The sequence below is a fragment of the Mastigoproctus giganteus genome, chromosome 5 (genome assembly GCF_048544385.1).
Source record: "Mastigoproctus giganteus isolate SK-2022 chromosome 5, ASM4854438v1, whole genome shotgun sequence".
In the NCBI taxonomy this organism is placed as follows: Eukaryota; Metazoa; Arthropoda; class Arachnida; order Uropygi; family Thelyphonidae; genus Mastigoproctus; species Mastigoproctus giganteus.
Window position 1 is genome coordinate 108,889,489 of NC_143579.1, and position 21,709 is coordinate 108,911,197.

Consider the following 21,709-nt stretch of genomic DNA (forward strand, 5'->3'; position numbering starts at 1 on the left):
AGGATTTTAATTTCCCAGATATTGGCTGGAATTTGTGGGTTGGTCACTCACACACTAGCAAAGCTTTTGTGGATTTATTGGATGATTTATTTCTATATCAGCATGTTCGGGAGGCAACTAGAGGGAGTAATACTCTTGATCTGATTATCAGTAGTGATTCTTCATGCATTAAGAATCTGCAGATAAAGGAACCACTAGGTGGCAGTGATCACAGTGTGCTGAAGTGGAATTTACTCAAAGAGGTAACTACCATCAGGGGTAAAGGGAAGGGTTTTTGCTTTCATAAAGGCGACTACGATGGTCTGAGACAGTATTTAAATTCTATACAGTGGGACCAACTGATGATGTTACCGACAGCAAATTCAAAATGGGAAGCATTCAAAGAACTCCGGGGGCTCACATCTGGTGAGTATGGGCTTGGCACACCCAGGGTCCTGAGCTGGATATCATCATTCTTCTTTTTCTTGGTGAATCCCTTCTACTTTTGACTCTCTCTCTCTCTCTCTCAGGGTAGCTCGGGAACTTTTTTTTTTTTTCCTGGTGCAGCATAAGCCTCAGGCTTCCTTGCACCATATGGCTATTAATAATAATAATAATAATAACTTATCTTGGAAGCTACTAGGCTTTACATACCAACGAAGAAATATTGTTCAAGGTTTAGGCCTAAATGGATGTCAGATGAACTAATGAGACATATGGCAGAGAAGAAAAATGCATGGGATACATATAAATTAATGGGTGACATGGAAGCTTATGATAGATATAAGCTGGTCTGTAACCAAGTCACAAAGGAGATTGGCACCTCAATAGCCAAGTGGGAAGGAGCAGCAGTGCGTAGCACACGCTTCTTGATTAGACCGGGGTTCGAGCCCATCATCATCAAATACGGAAGATGCGGAAAGGTCAGGGAATGACCACCGCATATCCCGGAGCAATATGGCCTTAGCTGCTAATGCTCCTAAAAACCAAATAACAAACAAACAAAGCAGATTAGGCAGGCAAAGGCAGATTATGAGAAATCCTTGGAAAAGGATGCAAAGAAAAACAGAAAAGAGTTCTTTACCTATTTAAACTATAGAAGGAAAAGGATGAATCAGATTAGTCCACTGGATAGTGATGGTTCAACAGTTGAGGATCCTCTCAGGTATCTAACAAATCAAACAAGTATTTTGCATCTACATTCACACATGAGGAGTTATTCAGGAAGGGGAATGCCAGAGGTGAAGTAAACTCTGGCAGTGAGCTAGATGATTTTGTAATAACTGAGAGGAAAGTGGAGGAGAAATTGTTGAGGATAAACATAAAAAAGGCACATAGGGTGGATGGGATCTATCCAGTTATATTAAAGGAGGTGGCAAAGCAGCTAAGCAAACCCTTAGCCATAATTATGAGAGCATCCTTGGACTCAGGGGAGGTCTCCATGGACTGTAGATGTGCATATGTATCCCAAATTCACAAAGGGGGATCGAAGGGTAACACGAGTAATTACAGACCAGTTAGTTTAACTTCTGTTCCAGGGAAATTAATGGAGGTACTGGTAAAGAAGCATTGCAGGATCATCTAGACAAGACTTCAATTATAGCTCGAACACAGCATGGGTTTGTTAAGGGGAAGTCTTGCCTGACCAATTTGATTGGATACTATGATGCAGTCACAAAAGAACTGGATGCAGGGAATAACTTTTATATCATATATCATATATTTGGATCTTAGAAAGGCTTTTGATACTGTTGTACATGGAAGACTGCTGCACAAATTGGAGCAGTGTGGCATTGGAGGCAAATTGCTGCTATGGATAAAGGGATGGTTGAGGGGGAGAATACAGAGTGGTAATCAATGGACACTGGTTATCATGGACTAATGTTATTAGTGGAGTCCCTCAGGGTTCAGTATTGGGTGCATTATTGTTTCTGTATTTATAAACGATATTGATAATGGGATATCAAGCTTAATGTCCAAGTTTGCAGATGATACAAAGGTTGGCAGGGTTGTTAAGGACACTACTGATGCTATGCTACTGCAACAGGATCTGGAAAGGTTGAGCAGATGGGCTGAGAGGTGGCAAATGAAGTTTAACATTGACAAATGTAAAGTACTACATATAGGAAATAGCAACCCCAGAGCAATGTATCAACTCTGTGGTACTATGCTGACAGTGGCAGAGAATGAAAAGGACCTGGGGGTAATTGTGCAGGCAAATATGAAGTTCTCTGAGCAGTGCAGACGGGCAGCAAGAGTAGCTCATGGTGTCTTGTCAATGATATACAGGAATTTTTCTAGCAGGGATAAGGAGGTGATTATTCCCTTGTATAAGGCTGGTCAGGCCACTCCTTGAGTACTGTATACAGGTCTGGAGGCCTCATTTCAGGAAGGATGTAGAGCTGCTGAAATGAGTACAGAGAAGGGCAACAAGATTAGTGAATGGAAGAAAGGGTTGCTCTTACGAAGAAAGGCTTAAATTTTGCAAATTACAGTGTCTGGAGACTAGGCACCGGTGAGGTGATCTGATAGAGGTGTATAAAGCTTTGAATGGTTTGAGCATGCTCAATGCTGATGGGATTCTTCCTCTTGCTCAGAATAATCACCCAAGAGGGCATAAATTCAGATTGAGGAAAGACAGATGTAGGATAGATGTGCGGAAATTTGCCTTTAGCCAGTGAGTAGTTAGTTGGTGGAACTGACTTCCATCCCTTGTTGTGGAAGTTGATAGCCTAAATAAATTTAAGGCTCAGCTGGACAAGTATTTCAAACAAACGGAGGGGTGAAATGGAAGTGTTTTTTTTTTTTTTTGGCTAATGCTGCATAAGCTTACTTTCTTGCATCATGTGCGTCTACTAATGCTAAATGCTAAACTTTCAGATGATTACTGTGGCAGGCAGTTATTTCCAATGAGAAATTAAAATAAATTTCTTTATATTTTGGGACGACCACATTAAAGTTAAAGGAGTTCATATGATAAGAGAATGCAAGAACATTGTACCGTATTTAGCAGTCACGCGAGCTTGAGCCTCAGCCACTCAAAGCATGTGCAGTTTTGTACTTTTTAGAATTACCACCCAGCTGTTGCCCGAACGTAAACTTCATGAGATCAGCCTTCTGTTATTCCACAATATTTTATATTTTTGCCCCTTAGTTCTTGCTTCTCTTACCAATGAAAGTATACTTCCCTCCAGGCTTTATATACTTCTATCAGGGCCCCCTAAAATGTATAGTGGTCAAACTTTGCAGTCCGCACCTACCTAGCTATTTTTCATACCAATCTGGTTGTCCTTTGAATTCTTTCTAACCAGTGCTCCTTCAGGACGGTTTTGGTAGGCACATGGATGGTCAGATTAATGAAAACTGTTTTATTGCTACAGGATACAAGATTTTTATTCTTGAGAAATCTTGGAAGCTTTTTACACTTGGAAAAGTTGAGTAAACAGTAGAGGAAGAAAGGGATTCGAGAATTTCCTTTCAGACAGGCATAAAGAAGGAATTGTGGTATCATCCTTGATTTGTCGATTAATTGCTTGTAGAAATAGTTTATAATTCCGTTGTGCTAGTGAGCTCATACTGCAATTAGAATACTACTGTGTCCAGGTATGGAGACCATTCCTTGAAAAGGTTTAATGATGTGTAGTACATCTGATAGGATTGACAAAAGAGTACCCATACAATGAGAGAGAGAGAGAGTCCCCTTATTCTTTAGTGGGACATACCAGGGGACAAATTCAAGCTCGGGTGGAAAAATTTTAGACTGCATTATAAGAATTTTACTTTGGCCACCAGTGAGTTGTTTATCACTAGAATAAGTTGCCCCCATAGGTAGTGAGGCATGGTGAATATCATAGTGATTTGTGAAATTCGAAACCAAACTGATCGGCAACTACTGGAAAAGGGAGAGACACACAAATGGTGCTCTTGCTCTCTCTCTCTCTCTCTCTCTCTCTCTCTCTCTCTCTCTCTCTCTCTCTCTCTCTCTCTCTGCTAGTGTTGTTGTTGTTGTTGTTGTTGTTATTTGGTTTTTAGGAGCATTAGCAACTAAGGCCATATTGCTCCGGGGATGTGCGGTGGTCATTCCCTGACCTTTCCGCGTCCTCCGTATTTGGTGGTGACGGGCTCGAACCCCGGTCTAATCAAGAAGCGTGTGCTACACACTGGTGCTCCTTCCCACCTGGCTACGGAGGCGCCTCTCTGCTAGTGCTGTAAAATGTATATTTTGACTTGGTTGCTATTAATTTTCCCCTCAATCCTTGTAGATAGACCCAAACAATATTAATTTCATAATACCCCACATTATTTATTAATGAACTTGCCAAAATACAATTTAAACAAAACAATCATCATTTTGAAATAATTCCGCCTGAAAAATTAGGATTTTATTGCTTACACGAATTTTATTGAATAAAATTCAATAAAATTTGTGTTTTATTGAATTTTATTGAATAAAATTCATGTAATATTTGAATGCTTGATAAGCTTGTCCACCCATAATTTATTACTTAAGTATTAAGATGTCTATTTAAGCAAAATGGGAATATTGAAAAGTGAAATATTAATTTTTCTTGCTGCTTCAAAAATAGCTAATTTAATCTTATTTGATATGACTCATATCTTAGTGGGTCGGTCCCTACAAATGTTATTATTGTTAATCCACTAGCAAATAATTAAGCTTTTTGTCCTACCCCTTAAATATATGACTTTTTTTTTCCCTTGTGGTTTACTATTTCTGATATAATGCTTATTGAAACAGATAGAAGATAATTACGTATTGCATAATGCTGAGTGATAACCCTTGAGAATATATTCATCTTTGTGCGAAGTACATAAATTGGTTGTGCTCTTTAGTTACTACCTATGTTTTTTTCTGTTTTTTCATCCTCATAAGCCCCTTCATTCTGGGTTGTATAGTTAACCAATCTCAGGTAGAGGAAGTAGGATTCCACCACCCCATGAAGTATTCTAGATTTTTTAGTCACACATGATGCAAAGTAATCTGTGAACACACAAACATAATATACTGATGCAATATGGTCTAAGCAGCTAAGGTGCAGTAAAACCTGAAATGAATTGCTACATCTCTTGACTATTCTTTTGTGCAACTAATGTGATGTTTGTTACAGACACTAATTAATTTCTCCTTAGCTGCAGCTGTTGTCCTTTGGCTTATTTGATACCAATTTGTAGTTCCTGTCTTGCTACAATATGTTAATTTTTCTTACAGAGAAATCTGACTACGTAAAATATATTATAATGGCTTTAAAAGTTTGCTCTACATTGCATTTGTTATTTCTCCCTGTGCAGTTTATATTAAAGTGGATTTTGTTTCAAAATATGAAATTGCTGGTTAAATTTAGAAAAATTCCCACAGAAAGTTACAAATGGTTGAAAAACTTAAAAGGAATCTGCAATGTTAAATGAACAAGTTTTCAAGTAACATGAACAGTTATATAAGGAAAAGAAAACGTTCATGGCAATTTCATTCAGCTGTTCAATGAAAGTGAAGAATGACAGTAAAACAATCAGGGATGGATAAAGAGAATGGTCATCAGCTTTAACTGTTGATCTTGAAGTAAAAGTTGTAATAGTATTCATATAGTACAAAGAAGCCACAGGCTTTTGTGCAGTAAAAAAAAAAAAAAAAAACCTTTAAAAGTTTGCTCTTTTTTGTATGAAGATGATGCCAAAAAGCTTTATTTATGACCAACGACTGAGGTGAAAAAAGTTTCAACATTTTGGACAAAATTCAAGCATGCCGTTAGGAGAATTAACAGATATTTTCAAATGATTCCAGTCCAAAGAAAAACTGTTAAATTTTAACAGCTTTTCATTGGGACAAGGACTATTTAATGGTCCTTGCTTTGTCACAGGCACTCTCCATGACAAGCTAAGGCACCTAGGAGTCTAAAATGATATTCAGGGGATGCTTGTGAATCAAGTGAACCAAATTTTGGTTAAGACCAGTTCTGTGACAACCTCTGCTTGCACCTTCGTGATGATGGGAGACTGTTAGTAATCATGGGTATAACTACCATGCAAGTCCTGAAATGCTGTACCTGGTATACTAGAGGTGACTACCCAGGCGTGAACCAACACAAGTGGGGATTGAGGTGTGGCATCCACACCACACAAAGGCAGGCAGTACTAGGTGGTAGTTAATCTGGTGCAATATCACCACATTGATTATTGGAGGCTTGAAGTGGTGAAAACTACAGTCTCCAGAGCAAAGCTCCATCAACTCCTATCTCTTCCATCATACAGTATGATCGATGTCTTTCTAGATGTAAGCCAATCTTCCTTACATTTTGAGGATACAGCTCTAAAATGGTATTCACAGGCCAGCTGCTAGATAGTCTAGTAGACCAAATCTATTGGTAACTCTTCAAGAGCTCAGCTAATATATAATTTTGCTGCCTCTACTCTGCCAGATAGTGACTGGAGGAAGTCAGAGTACTGTGTGTGCAGGGGCACTGTCGAGCTGAGTATATTCTTGCTGTGTGTATGCCATATCAAAAAATTTCATTACTTCATACTTGATTCCCCCCCCACACTCACTTGTACTTTATTACTGAATACATCATAAATAAGCAAACTATAGAACAATTTAACTGCAAAAAGATTTAAACCTCCCAGAACTTACTCATTCACAAATATACATGGTCTCAGTTCGAATCTTACCGATGTACATTTCCATCTACAGTCTGCCAAGTTTCACTTATTTTTTCTCAGAGAGTCCCATTTATTGGTTGCTCTAACAGCTGCTCATCTCAATTGTCATAATTATTCACTGTACAATTCCTACCACTTCAAAGGTGCCATTTATGCATATGTCTCTCTGATATGCCTTAATCAGAGACAGTAATTTGAATTTTCTTTTTTTTCAATTTTCTCTGGCTTAAAATCTCTATATACAATTCTATCAAATTCTTCTGCTGCCTCTGGAGTTCTCCCAGCTCCACTAATCACTTGGAAGTCTTTGACTTCCATTGTTTGAAACTCAACTTTCTCCAGCCCAACTTTACTAACACTGAGTTAATTTTCCTTGGCAATTTTTATGTCCACAACTCCAACTGCCTTCCATTTTCTAGTCACACAGGCCCAGCTATTCAAGATGCTAAGGATCTTGCAATTACCAATCACCTTGCACAGATTGGTCATTTACCTACCAGAATACCAAACAATCCTAACCACACAAGCTAGTTATTGTCGGTGACTCTATTGTCAGGGAAACAGGAAATATGTTGTGCAAGAAGGATTGGTGGAATGGGACTAGGGTATGTCTCCCAGAGGCAAAAGTAGATGATGTTGTAGAGCAGATATCATATTTTAAAGGCACCAAAGGTGTTATTGTTGTACACATTGGCACTAATGATATCAAGAGTAAGAGATCTGAGGAATTACTTAACAAGTACAGGGCAAGGTTGGCAAAAAATCACATTATGATTGAATTTGAAAGTCTGCAGTTCCACCCAGACACAAAAAGAGGGAGTATTTGTTGAGAGCCTTGTCAATCAGTTCACCCATGGAGAGAATGCGCAAGGCTCATTGGGTAGAATTTTTCTCAGCGTGATCTGTGCTGGTTAACAGGAGAGAGAGTTTTTACATGGATGGGATACACGTGAATAGGAAGGGGTGCAAGAATATTTGCTGATGCTATTGAGGCAGTGATAGGTGAGTCAGAAAACTGCTAGCTTGAGGGGGATACACAGACTAATAGTTTAACTAGAGCTGCAGATTCTTACATCGCTATTATTGGTACATGCAGGTGTCTGGGGTTCGGCCCCTGCTGTAGGTCATCATGGAACAAATGAATACATGGGCTATGTTAGGATAACTAAGAGTAAGAACACATGCATGTATACTAATGCTAGGAGCATTATAAATAAATTTGATGAATTTGAAGTATTGATTGTCAACAAAGTAAACAAAAGCAAACAGTGTAGGAATAGCAGAGATGTGGTGACACTCAGACATAAGTGATGTTGAATTTGAATATGGGGAGTACAAGGTAAACAGGAAGGACAGACAGGAGAGGTGGAGGGGTTATGCATTTAGTTAAGAAGAATATTAAATCTAAGACAGTGTACCCAGTTGACTTGGGTGTACTGTGTTGAGTCAGTTTGGTGTGATATAAGCACTGGGAAAACAAAATTGAGAATAGGAATGTGTTATAAGCCTAATGACTGTGATGAGTATACCAAACAGACAAACAGGGAAATAGACCAGGCCAGAAAATCAGAATGTTTTTGCCTTTAGCCAGCAGGTAATTGGTTGGTGGAACAGACTTCCATCCCTTGTTGTGGAAGTTGATAGCCTAAATAAATTTAAGGCTCAGCTGGACAGGTATTTTGAATGAATGGAGGGGTGAGGTGAAAGGGTTTTTTTTTTTTTTTTTTTGGCTGATGCTGCATAAGCCTGCTTTCTTGCATCATATGCCTCTGCTAATGTCTTATAATGGGGGATTTTAACTTTCCAGATGTTGATTGGAATTTGTGGATTACTCACACACTAGCAAAATTTTGCAGATTTTTGGATTACTGTTTTCTACAGTAACAAGAGGAAGCATTACTATTGATCTGGTTATCAGCAACGATTCTTCATACGTTAAGAATCTGCAGATAAAGGACCCACTAGATGGCAGTGATTGCAGTGTAATGATGTGGGCTTTACTTAAAGATGTAGGCGCCTCTGTAGCCAGGTGGGAAGGAGCAGCAGTGCGTAGCACACGCTTCTTGATTAGACCGGGGTTCGAGCCCATCACCACCAAATACGGAGGATGCGGAAAGGTCAGGGAATGACCACCGCATGTCCCGGAGCAATATGGTCTTAGTTGCTAATGCTCCTAAAAAAAAAATCAAATAACAAATAAAGATGTAATTACTATCAGGGGTAAAGGGAAGGGTTTTTCCTTTCTAAAAGGTGACTGTGGTGGTCTCGGACAGTTTATGAATTATATATAGTGGGACCAACTGATGATATTATCAACAGAAAATTCTGAATGGGAAGCATTCAAGTACAGGTGACCCCCGCTTAACGCTGATAATTCATTCCATAAAAACAGAGTGCTAAGCGAGCACCGCATTCCCATAAGGTAACATATGTATTTGTGAGTTGTGGTCGGTGCCATAGGATATTTCCTAATCAATAAACGGTAGTGAAAAGATGCACAAATGTCAGTCAAAATATTTAATATAAAAATATTTGTACATATAAAATATTCTGCATTACATACTTATATAATTATGTGGTAACTACTTATGCATCAAAATAAACTTACAATTCCAATTAAAATCATGAATTTAATTGATCTAAATTGATTTAATTTAATTGATGAATTTAATCATGAAAAATATGTCGATTTTGGATTGAACTTTGGCCCTCTTCCAAATAAACTAAAAGGGATATTAATTTTAAATCCTCCGCAGCATTACCACCCAACAATAAAGTTAACCGATCCTTCGCCGCTTTGAAACCTGGCATGCTTTTTTCTTCTTTCAATATGAAACTTCTTTTAGGCATTCGTTTCCACAAAAGTCCTGCTTCATCTATGTTAAAAACTTGTTGAGAAGTATAACACATAATATCCCTCTTCAATAATTTTAACAAGTTCTTTTTTGAAAGTTTCGGCTCCTTCTGCACTTGTGGCTTCTCCCTGGATTTTAAATCTATTCAACCAGCCCTTACTAGTTTTAAATGGTTCCACATTTTTTTTTTTAGGTGAGTTTTTTCTTCAGATCATCATATTGGCTAATCTCTTTCTCTTTTTTTTTTTAATAATATTTAACTTAACTGAATTCTACATTGGATATTATCTTCAATAAAATTAGTTAAGTCTTTCCATTTCAATCCTAATAGCCAGCCTAGCCCTAGTTGCTTGCAGTGGAACAGCTATCTTTCCCGCTGCTAAAATTAATTCTTTATTTTTTTTTTTATAATTGTTCTTACAGTTAAACTCGCAAGTCCTAAATTATGGCACACATCCGCTTGTCTTTGACCAGAATCAATTCGCTTCAAAACATCTAATTTAATTTTCACATTCAGTCTTTTTCTTACATTTATAGTCTTCGTACTGCACTCAGACGTTTTTGCTTTTTCATTCTTATCGGCCATTATTAACTCTTCGAAAATGTAACTGCGTTGGTTGCATTAATTATGATACAATGTTCAAGTAAACTGTCCATTTCGCAAGATGTCTAATATGGTACTGAGTGATGACTAGACTTCGGATAAATGCATATAACGCAAATATTACAAGCAATATACTTGATAATTTTTTAAAATGTTGATCTTGGAACTATGTAACAAGTCACTGTACTGCAATTAAATTAGCGTGTGAGAAAATTTCACTGAGCATGGGAAAATTTCTCAAGTCGGCGTGGGAAACGTTTTAATGCTGTTTTGCTATTCATTTTCAAGCTATCGACTCCATCAAAGGAAACGATTTCGCTAAATATGCCAAAAATGCAATCTGTAAAAGAGCGTTATAGTGATCTGTGACAGCGTTATAGTCAGATACAGATTATAATATAAGAACAGCGTTATAACGAATCAGCGTAAAGCAAACCGCATTATAACAGGGGCCTGCTGTAATTAATCTTGGAAGCTACTAGGCTTTTCATACCAAATAAGAAATACTGTTCAAGGTGCAGGGCCAAATGGTTGTCAGATGAACTAATGAGACTCGTGGCAGAGAAGATAAATGCATGGAATGCATATAAATTATCAGGTGACACAGAAGCCTATGGTAGTACAGTAGACTCTCAATTTTCCGGGATAGATGGTAAAAAAATATTCCCGGATAATCGATTTCCTGTTTAATCTAAAAATACAGTAAGTCCCTGACATATGAAAAAAATACATTCCAGGACTTCTTACGTAACTCGAGATTTACATAACTCGAGAATGACTAATAAAATATTGTTACTATATCGTTGATATGCCAAAATTACAAAAACCACATAATATCCTCAGAAGAATGAAGAAAAATAGTTATATATTTTTAATTAGTTCAATTAAAAACTTTATCTAGGGACAGAGGTGAAGTAGTCGGAGTGGCACATAAGAAAAGAAAACATAAAAGGAAGAAAAAATGCATGTTACGGAACTGCAAAAACTGATTTGTATTTCATAGCCTTGGTTATTATTATAGTTGACCTTCATTAGTCCCGACTGCTTCTCGTATTCTGTCTTTCTTCTTTTTTGTTTTCACTGTTGCCACTGACAAATCTGAATTCCGCACGATACTTGTTAATGTTTGGCCATTTTCATACATCCTTATTATTTTAATTTTCTGATCCAACTCTATCGCTTTCCTTTCCTTGATAGATTTACTAGTACCACTGTCACTTATTGTTTTAGTCGGCACCATGATAACAGTCAAAATTAAATTTTCTGAAAAGAACTTCACAGGATTAAGGCGAAAGCACATTATTACCACCCCACGTGAGCTCACATTTTACAGACAAGTTAAATAGGTATTTTGCATCGACATTCACACATGAGGAATTCTTTAGGGTAGGGGATGCCGATGTTTATAAAACTTTTAATAAGCTAAATGACTTTGTGATAACTGAAAGGTTTTTTTTTTTTTTTTTTTTTTTTAGGAGCATTAGCAACTAAGGCCATATTGCTCCGGGGATATGCGGTGGTTATTCCCTGATCTTTCCGTATCCGGTGATGGCATGCTCGAACCCCGGTCTAATCAAGAAGTGTGCTACGCACTGCTGCTCCTTCCCACCTGGCTATGGAGGTGCCTCAACTGAAAGGAAAGTGGAGGGGAAATCGTTGAGGATGGATACAAAAAAAGATACCTAGGGCAGATGGAATCTATCCAGTTATATTAAGGGAGGCAGAAAAGGAAGTAAGAAAACCCTTAGCTATAATTTTGAGAGCATCTTTAGATTCAGGGGAAGTCCCTGTGGACTGGAGAAGTGAAAATATATCCCCAATTGATAAAGTGGAATCAAAAGATGATATGAGTAATTACAGACCTGTTAGCTTAAATTTTGTTCCAAGGAAAATAATGGAATCACTGGTTAAAGAAGTAATGCAGGGCCATTTGGACAGGCATGCAATTATACTGCAATCGCAGCATGGATTTGTCAAGTTGGCAGTCTCGTCTAACCAGTCTGACAGGTTACTATGATGCAGTGACCAAGGAACTGGATGCAAAAATAATTTTAACTCACATACTTAGATTTCAGGATGGCTTTTGATATTGTTGCACATAAAAGACTGCTGTATAAACTGGAGCAATGTGGCATGTTACTGCTATGGACAGTGGCATAACCATGCCAATGCAGTGCATTGGGGCCCATGACCGAAGGGGGACCCACTGCCCTCCTGCCCAAAACAGAAAAAAATTTAATTGAGTAAAAATGCAAGTTTTTTAGTTATGTTTATGATAAAATTTACTATGCCTACGAACAATAATTTTTTTCACACGAAACATGTTTATTGTTAGCTAGCTGCACAGCACAAGCACAAGCAAAACTGCAGTGAATAGAGATGTGAAAGGGTATTAGCATAGCTGCTGCTTCCAGGGCAATTTTTAAGGATTTGTGACTGCTGGGGCCAAAGTCAAATAGGGGTCATTATTATTGAGTACAGCCAATCTCCAACTTATGCGAATTGGGTTAAGGGTTGTGTTCCATGAAACTCTAGACAAGTTGAATTTTACCTAAGTCAGAATTTTGCTAAATGCTTATACAGTACTTGCAACTATTCATACTGACTTTGATTGAAGCAAAAAAAAGAAATGTATGACGAACATGTAAATAGAATTATTTATTCAATTTTTTGACTTCACGTGCAGGAAAAATGATAAAAGTTTGCTTTGAAATGTACAATAAAAAGATTAAGACAAGTGCCAGTACAAAAACTTCAGGGGCACTTGCTTCTGAATCTGATTTTCCATCCTAATTACTAATAGCTTTCCATCTCCGATATAGCACCTGAATGCTGTTTTGTGATCACTGTTGATCCTTTAACATATTCTTTTATATGCACACTGTCCTTTACAATAGTATTTGCTATTAAAGCAGAGAGACCTAATTCCCGTGCAATAGATGACAAACTTTGCGCTGCTTCATAATTGTTCATCATTTTCACCTTCATTTCTAAATCAATTTTGTTTCATTTCCTAGCACTGCCACCACTTGCACTTTCCTTTGGTCACTTTTCCTTCATTATTGTAATAAGTAAATAGGAATGAAGAGAAGATTTTGAAAATTTATTTATGTTTCTTATATGATTGAAGATTTCAGTGAAGGGGAAACATATTTCACCATATGAATTTGATAATATAAACCAGAGTTGTGATGCTCAAGATGTTTTTATTCTTTTACAAATATTGAAATCAATATTTGTAAAAGAATAAGAAAAGTTACCTAATTATGATATGTAGAACACTTCCGTATGATACTCTCCAGAAATTAAAATGAATGTAACATTACAATAAAAAATAAATTGAATTCCGTGTTAAACAACACGTGGCCTCAGTTCGTGCTTCTCGTTCAGCAGTGTCAGAATTAGCTTTTCATGCCATTAACAAAAAAAACATACATTTTTATTCAATGAGGCCAAAATACTTAGTCCAAAGTAATTATACGAAACTATTAATTGCAGAAACTGTCATAATTAAATTACACGAGAATTCTGTTAATGTTCGCTGTCCATATCTAATCTCCAATTCATGGTCTTTTACATGCATGTGCGAAGACAAATAATCCCTATTTAAGATTCATGCTCACATACATCCTGTAATTTTCATTCCTGTGATCACGACATACGGTCAAAAAGCGTTGTCAGCTTCAGGAAGGAAAATCATTTTGAAAAATTTATATTAAATTTTTCAAAATGTTTTCAATTTATTTTTTACTGTAATGTTATATTCGTTTTAATTTCTGGAGAGTATCATATGGAAGTGTTCTATGTATCATAGAAAGGTAAACTTCTTATTCTTTTACAAATATTTCACCATAATACCATAATGTAAAAACCCACACAATTCCAGTTATTGGTATTATCGCAAATGCAATAAGATCGTTTACTACCCATTTATAACAGATTTCACTAACAGAAAAGCCCAATAAACTGGAAAGTGCAAATTGTTTTTATTGATTTATGGTAGTTACTTCGAGAAATGTGCTTTAGAAAAGAAGTCACAAAGGCATTCAAAATTGATTCTTATAACCAAACATATGATAAGGATCAAAGTGTAGTGCATTTTAATTATTTGAATCGGTTTTTTGAAATTTTATTCTATAAATTATCCTACTTATTTTATGTTATGATGGGCTTACGATTGTCTCCGACTAGCCGGACCACGTAGCACTTTCTCTCAGCCAATAGCAGCATTTGTAAATGTTTCAGCTACGTATTTTGTTTTTGTATCCTTTGGTTAAAAGTGATATTTGTGTTGTGCTTATTTGACATCAATTTATATAAAACTAATACAATTTCCACTATAAAAATGACCTTTTAGAGAGATAAATAGTTTAGTTATATAGAGAAAATTTCAACTTCTGAGGTCTTAAAAAAAAAAAAAAAAAAAAAAACTATGTTATTGGGTTCACAATACCTCCATTTATTCCTTCTCCCATAGTAAGGTAGCGGATTCATGATTTTCACTCAACGTGTTATATTTATATAAATTTATATAAATATATCCTGCCGATGTGGTTTTTATTTATATAAACAAAGGTGAAGCCACTAAATTTGAGTTTCCAAAAAGGGAAAAGCAATTAATGATACTGCTGTTTGTTTCAGTTAGATCCAAACCAAAACTAAAGTATCTAAAGGTTGTAGTTTACCTTTGTTCTTTACTTTCCCCTAATTGTCTCATAAATGACTCATGACATTATAACTCACATGTAATGGATCAGTGTTTGTGGTGGTAAAGTGTAGGTTATTGAGATTAGGAGTGATGTATTCTGCTACGTAACGGGTGACAACATGACTGAAGTAAGCTGTGCTGAAAATCTATAAGTGTAATTTTAGATTGGTGCTAATATTCCATCTCACATATTCTATAGTGAACTAATATCCTGGTGCAATATTTTACAACTATATTACAATTACTTTAGTCCTTATCAATATTTGTAATTTTTTTATCTTTTTAAGTAACCCAACACATACGCCATTCCATTGGTAAGTTCAATAAAAGATTATATTTTCTCCATGGTTAATTATTTTTCAAATTAACCATGGAGAAAAAGCATAAAAGTGGTACTTTCAAATGCAAAATAAAATGCGCTGCTGACGAAGCTCTAACAAAAGAAGTTAAAAAAATTCCAAAATTGACTTCATATTTTGCTCATTCAGAAACAGAATTAACATCAACGACAAGTCAATCTACAACTTTTGACACTGACAAAATAGGAAAAGAGCCATTCAAGTAGACCATCTCCCTCCATGGAAGAAAATTAAGTTTTTTTCAACGTTGAAAGAAACTGAAAATATCAATATCGAAAATCTTAAAAAATAAAATTACCCCACTGACATTGCAAACTATCCAGAGAACTTAATAGCAGATATGAAGACATTTATTATAAAATATGGTGCTTGCAAGCCAAAAGGACCATTTCCGAAAAATAACAAAAATAGATCATCTTCGGTAAAATATTACTCAACCACTAGTAAATCTGGATTTAAAATGAACAGGCAATGGTTATGCTATTCCATACATTGCAAGCCATGCTGGATGTTTTCTGGAACTAGATGTAACTGGACGAAAGGCATCAATGATTGGCAAAATTTGTCTACTAAAATTAAGCACCACGAAACTAGCTGTAAGCACATAGAAGCATGGATCACGAAAGAAACATGGAAAAGCAATACAGGACTTGATAGAATTATGGAAGAAAATTTGCACAAACAATGTAATTTTTGGAGAAAAGTATTAGAACGGGTGATTAAAATAATCCTAAAATTGTCCAGAAATTCATTAGCTTTAAGGGGTCATCAAGAAAATTTAAGTGATACATACGTTGGAAATTTTTTGTTGGATGTAAAGTTGTTAGCAGAATATGACCCAATTATGAGACAGGTTATGCATTTACCGACTGGAAGCGTTAATTATTTAAGTCCCAAAATCCAGAATGTTTGGGCAAACATTTAAAAAAACAATTAACTAAGGATATTAAAGAAGATCCATATTTTTCCATTATTGCTGATACAATGCAAAATATCTCAACTAAGCTTGGTGTATCGTTATGTCCATATTGTAAAAGATCAGTATGATGACAGACCTACACGTATAGATGTCAGAGAAACGTTCCTTGGTTTTCTCACCATTACTGATGGATTAGCTGCTGGAATAATGTCAATTATTTGCGACTCCATAAATTCAAATGATCTGAATCTTTCAAAATGTTGTGGGCAAGGGTAAAGCAAAGGCTGTAGCAAACACAATGAGTGGTGCATATCCAGGCACCACTGAATATGCACCACTCAGTATAATTCTGTATGTTGTGCCTAAATTAGAGTATAATTCTTTGCCTAAATGAATTACAACTGAATGCACTCTATGTATGTTGTGCAGGACACACTCTCCAATCTAATTATTAATAATGCAGTAAATGGAGTACCAGAAATATCCAACTATTTCAACATTTTTCAAAGTATATATGTGTTTTTTGGCTACAGTATTAACTGTTGGGACCTTTTTTTTTTTTTTTTATCTCAAATTACAAGTGAATTAAATCCAACTTATTAAAGAAATTAAATCCAACTTGTTGGTCTAGTCAGCTTGCATCTATAATTGCTATAAAATTGAGATTTCCTGATTTGCTAATGGCGTTAAATAAAATTATCGTACAATCGTCAAAAAGCCATGAAAAGTTCGAAGCTGTCCAGATTAAAAATAATATAGAAAACTTTGATTTTGTGTTAACCACTATACTGATAGAAAAAAATCTTGAGTATTAATTAAATGTCAATGATTTTGCAAAGAAAGAATATGGATATTGGTCAAGCTGCATTGGGCATAGAAATATCATATAATCAAGTGAAAAAATTAAGAAATGAATTTGAAAATATCATCAAGGAAGCATCATCTATTGTGCAGAAATGGGGTTCAACTTGTCAATTTGCAAATAAACAGGCAATTTGTTAAGAAACATTTTGATGAACAGGCAGAGGACTATTGATTTTAAAATGCAGAACTGTTCTTTAAAGTTAACATTTTTTTTATCATGTAATTAACTGACTTAGTGACAACGGAACTGCACAAAAGGTTAAGGACTAAATACATTTTTTGACTTGTTTGCATTTCTTACTCCAACTCAATTAATCCAAATAGAATGACAATTCCATTATAAAAACACTGAGAAGGTGTAAAAGAAAGTTTCAAGTGACTTTTCATAATCATTTGTAATGCAATTACTACTTTGCGTAAAGTCACTAAAAATTGAAATTGCAAAAATTAAAACTATTCGTGAATTTGCAGAACTAGTCATAGTAATATACTACAATATGAACGTTAGTTTTTTGGAAGTGTGCTCCTTATTGATATTATTTTTGACAATTCCAGTTACTGTATCAATCGCGAAATGCTCTTAATAATTCTTAATTAATCTTAAGATTAATTAAGAATTATTTGAGAAACACCATAGAACAACATCTATCAGTGCTAGCATTACTTAACATAGAAGTGCAAGAAGCTGAAAAAAAATGGACGTTTCTAAATTAATTAATGGCTTTGAAAATGCCAAATCTAGACAAAAACCATTCTAAAGTGGAAGAAGACAGAGAGTGGTTATTAATGGGCACTGCCCTTCATAGGCTATTGTTATTAGTGGAGTTTCCCAGGGTTCAGTGCTGAGCCCATTGTTGTTTTCAATATTTATGATATTTATCCATGGAAAATGCAAAGGCATCTGTCCAGGCATCTGTCGATGCAAAACAAATGTAGCATGAACAGATGCCTGGCTCAGACTGACTGATGTGGCTATAGAGGAAATAGTGTGACTCAGCACTAATGGCTGCAGTATTGCCACACAAACTGTACCTCAAGGCCAAATTTCCCCAAAAATCAAGCAAAAATGTGCCAAAAGTGACACATATAGTATCATCAAAAATAGAGCTAATAATCCATTTTTACTGTCATATTCATATTTGGCATGTTAATATTAGTCAAAATTGACTAATTTTATTACCAAAACATTTTAGCTATTGACCATTGTTATTGTTTTAAATCTTCCGATGTCAACATTTGCCCAAATCATGTCAGTGAAATTATTTATTCCACACTGAACCTTAAAATATCATCCTTTATTTAAACTTTGGTTTTTCCAATAAGTGTGCTAAAGCTATTCAAAATAGAACATTGCATATCACAATTGGCTTGCATTCAAATGTCCAAGTTCATTTTCTGCCTACATAAAAACTCCCAACAACTGTAAAGCAGTTGTTAATCAGTCCAAATTAGATTTTGAACAAGCTGAGAGTAGAAAATTGTTTCTTGTTCAAATAGTAGTCAAAAATTCTGGGCACAAATTTTGCTCATCTGTACTCTTACCTCTGTAAAAACCTGGTGGCTCTATTGCCTCCTCAGCTAAAGATAAAGCCAACTTATTAGTATCCTACTTTTCTTCTAACCCTTGTATTGACAATCTTGATAAACTGCTTCCTGCCATTCCCAGTATATCATTCAGTGCCTCCTGTGGCCTTCCGTAAAAAGGATGTCAGAAGAATTTTGAATAATCTTGATACCAAGAAAGCTCCCGGTTTCTGCACTTATTTCTCCAGTTGCTCACAAAACCTGTGCTCCTAAGCTTACTCCTGTACTCTGTCACCTTTTTACACTGGTGTTTTTCCTTTTTCTTGGAAATTTGCTCATATCCAGCCAGTTCCTAAAAGGGGTGACAAATCCCTATCCAGTTATCGTCCCATTGCTCCATTAGCATTCAGGTTCAGTGCTGAGCCTATTGCTGTTTTCAATATTTATTAATGATATTGAAATTGTATTTATTCAGTATTTATTAATGATATTGAAATATACAAACAAACTGTAAATCAAGATGACCTCTCTATTTCTACACAGTTTATACTTAGCAAAATTAAACAGCATTTATACACAAAAATATCTTGTGAATCAAGAACCTTATTCTCTCATTGGTCCTCGGTTGCAGACATCATGAAGAGCATAACCCTGTGTGTAGTGGAGGATTATGTACAGTATTTGTAAAAAGTGATATGCAATAATACATACAACTCGTCTTTATTAATATTTATAACATTTTTTTTTAAGTCAAACAATATCACTCAGAATAATTCAACAAAAGCTTGTAATTGTTTAATAAATCCAAGCCCAAATTAACATCTCTGCTGTATCAGTAAGACAAATTCCACTGAAGATGAAAAGTGCCGTTCTTATAGTAAATTCTTTGCAATATATCTTTAATCTCTTTTTCAACAATGGTAAGGACTATAATTGCTTCTAATAGCGTCTTTAAAGAATTTTCACATATGCAGTTGCTTTACTTGCTGCTCAACTGATTAAAAATAAATGCCTTATTATCAAGAAATTTCTATTAGGTTAAATAAATTAATATTCATCTTCACTTACCTTTTTAATGTTTATGTTTTTTTTTTTCAGGCTTTTTGGCATTATCTGTGTATAAAATATGTTTCCAATCAGTTGTTCAAGAACACACATTTCTGATTTATAACATACTTCTATAGAAAATTCATTTTGATTAATGTCTTTTTCATATGTGTGCATTTATAATGAAACATTCTAAATTAGCTGAGCACACAATCCCACATTCTGTGACAATAAACTGTTATTGTTGTTAGTTATGATGAATAAGCATTCTTGAAATCTGTAGTATGGAATGCTTTAAAATTGTATATTTAAATTGTGTATTCCTTTTCCGTCCTCATGTAATTTAAAACAATTAACTCTTTCAGATATTGCATTGGATTCAGAAAATATTATTGATGGACGATGTGAGTATACATTTGTTATAAATGAATTAAATGCTATAAATACAAATGCTATTAATTATAATTTGTTACAATGAATATATTGCATTTTTATTTCTCCTACTGTCTTTATATATTGATATGCACTTTAAATATGACTATCTTTAGTTAAGTGAAATTGCATTTTTGTACAGGTAGGGCATTAACCTTCTCAGTTCTATATGTAACTATGAGTAAACTAAATTTGTGATGAGATACATCAGTATCATATTATGAAAGCAAGTCACCACAAGTTGCTTTAGTATTGCACTGCACCACAGAAGTATGCAGTACTTTTGTTTATTTGAAATGTGTTCCATTACTCATACAGCCCATTTCGGCACTTATTAGCCTTGTATGTAATAAGTGGTGCCATGCAGTCATTGAGGTGCTGCTACTACCTGCTCCATAAATCTAAATTCTGACAAAAATCTTTCATACAATCATTCAAATATGTCTCGCAACACCTTATTTCATCCTTTAACCACAGATGCACAGTGTGAATTTATACATAACTCTCTCCCTGGATTTTTTTTTTTATTGGAAAGTTCATTGCTAGCAGTCAGTTTGATGTTGTTTTCACAGATCTTGCCAAAGCTTTTCACAACTTTTGCACCAGCTACTTGAAAGTCAGGACCTTACTCAATTGCAATTTTCCTTACTCAATTACAATTCCTCAATTACAATGTTCTGCAAGGATATTAAAGTGACAACCTTTGCCAGACACCCAATAAAAATTACTCCCCATGCCACCCTAAACTCCTCAAAGGGAGTAATATCAGAATGGGACTTACTAACTGTATCAGAGGAAGAAATCGTCCAAGAGCTATGTGAATGAAGAGTCATCCAAGCAAGGAGAATTGTGACTCAAAAAGATGGTATCCTTGTTCCAACAAGGAGCATAATCCTCACTTTTAACTCTCCCAATTTACCAACTCCTACCATCTCCACTGTCATGTTTGACCTTACACCCTAAATCTCATCAGGTGCTACAAATGCCAAAAATACAGTCACTCCCAAACTGCATTATGAGGTGAGGCAGTATGTCCTAATTGTAGATCAAAGAAGTGCTCCATTTACCACTTCTTGTTGCCCAAATTGATAGGATAACCACACAGCATTCTCCAAAACATGTGAACTATGGAAGCAAGGGAAAAAAAATCCATAAATATAAAGTGGAGAACAGAATCACATACTCAGAGGCAAGAAGACAAATAATCAAAACAGTGTCAGAGCACTGTTTTAATTATTATGCCACAGCTGCTCAACATTTCCAACATTTTCCAGTAGGTATTCAGAGAGATGTATCAGTTCTTCTAAATATATCTATCACAAAATGGGTACATTCCTTGCACTGTATTTCCAAACAGTCCTTTGCAACAAACAACTGAATAAGCTAGTAATAGCCCAATTACTGTTCCAGCTGATGTTCCTCTAAACAACAAAATCAAAAGTGACAGAAACCATCAAACTGCAACCCTCACTTTTCACTGTAATGGATACAGATGGACAGAAATGATCCAGATGACGGAATTTTAGAACTCCACATGAATAATGAGATGGATGCCCCTTCTTTCTTTAGAAAGATAAAACAAAAATAGATCAATACAAGCAATTTACACTAGCAAGGCTTTTGTGGATTTATTGCATGATTGTTTTCTACAGCAGCATGTTCAGGAGGCAACTTGAGGGAGTAATACTCTTGATCAGGTTATCAGCAGTGATTCTTCATGCATTAAGAATCTGCAGATAAAGGAAC

The 21,709-nt window shown here is 35.5% G+C and overlaps 1 protein-coding gene across 1 annotated transcript in view; it reads left to right on the forward strand.

The window, feature by feature from the left end:
- LOC150085626 (P-selectin-like) overlaps window positions 1-21,709 on the forward strand; it is a 292,465-nt gene that overhangs the window by 243,427 nt on the left and 27,329 nt on the right. The window contains exon 21 of the mRNA XM_090374622.1: window positions 19,897-19,935. Within this exon, the coding sequence (XP_090230748.1) occupies window positions 19,897-19,935 (39 nt within the window). The remainder of the gene's footprint in view (window positions 1-19,896; window positions 19,936-21,709) is intronic.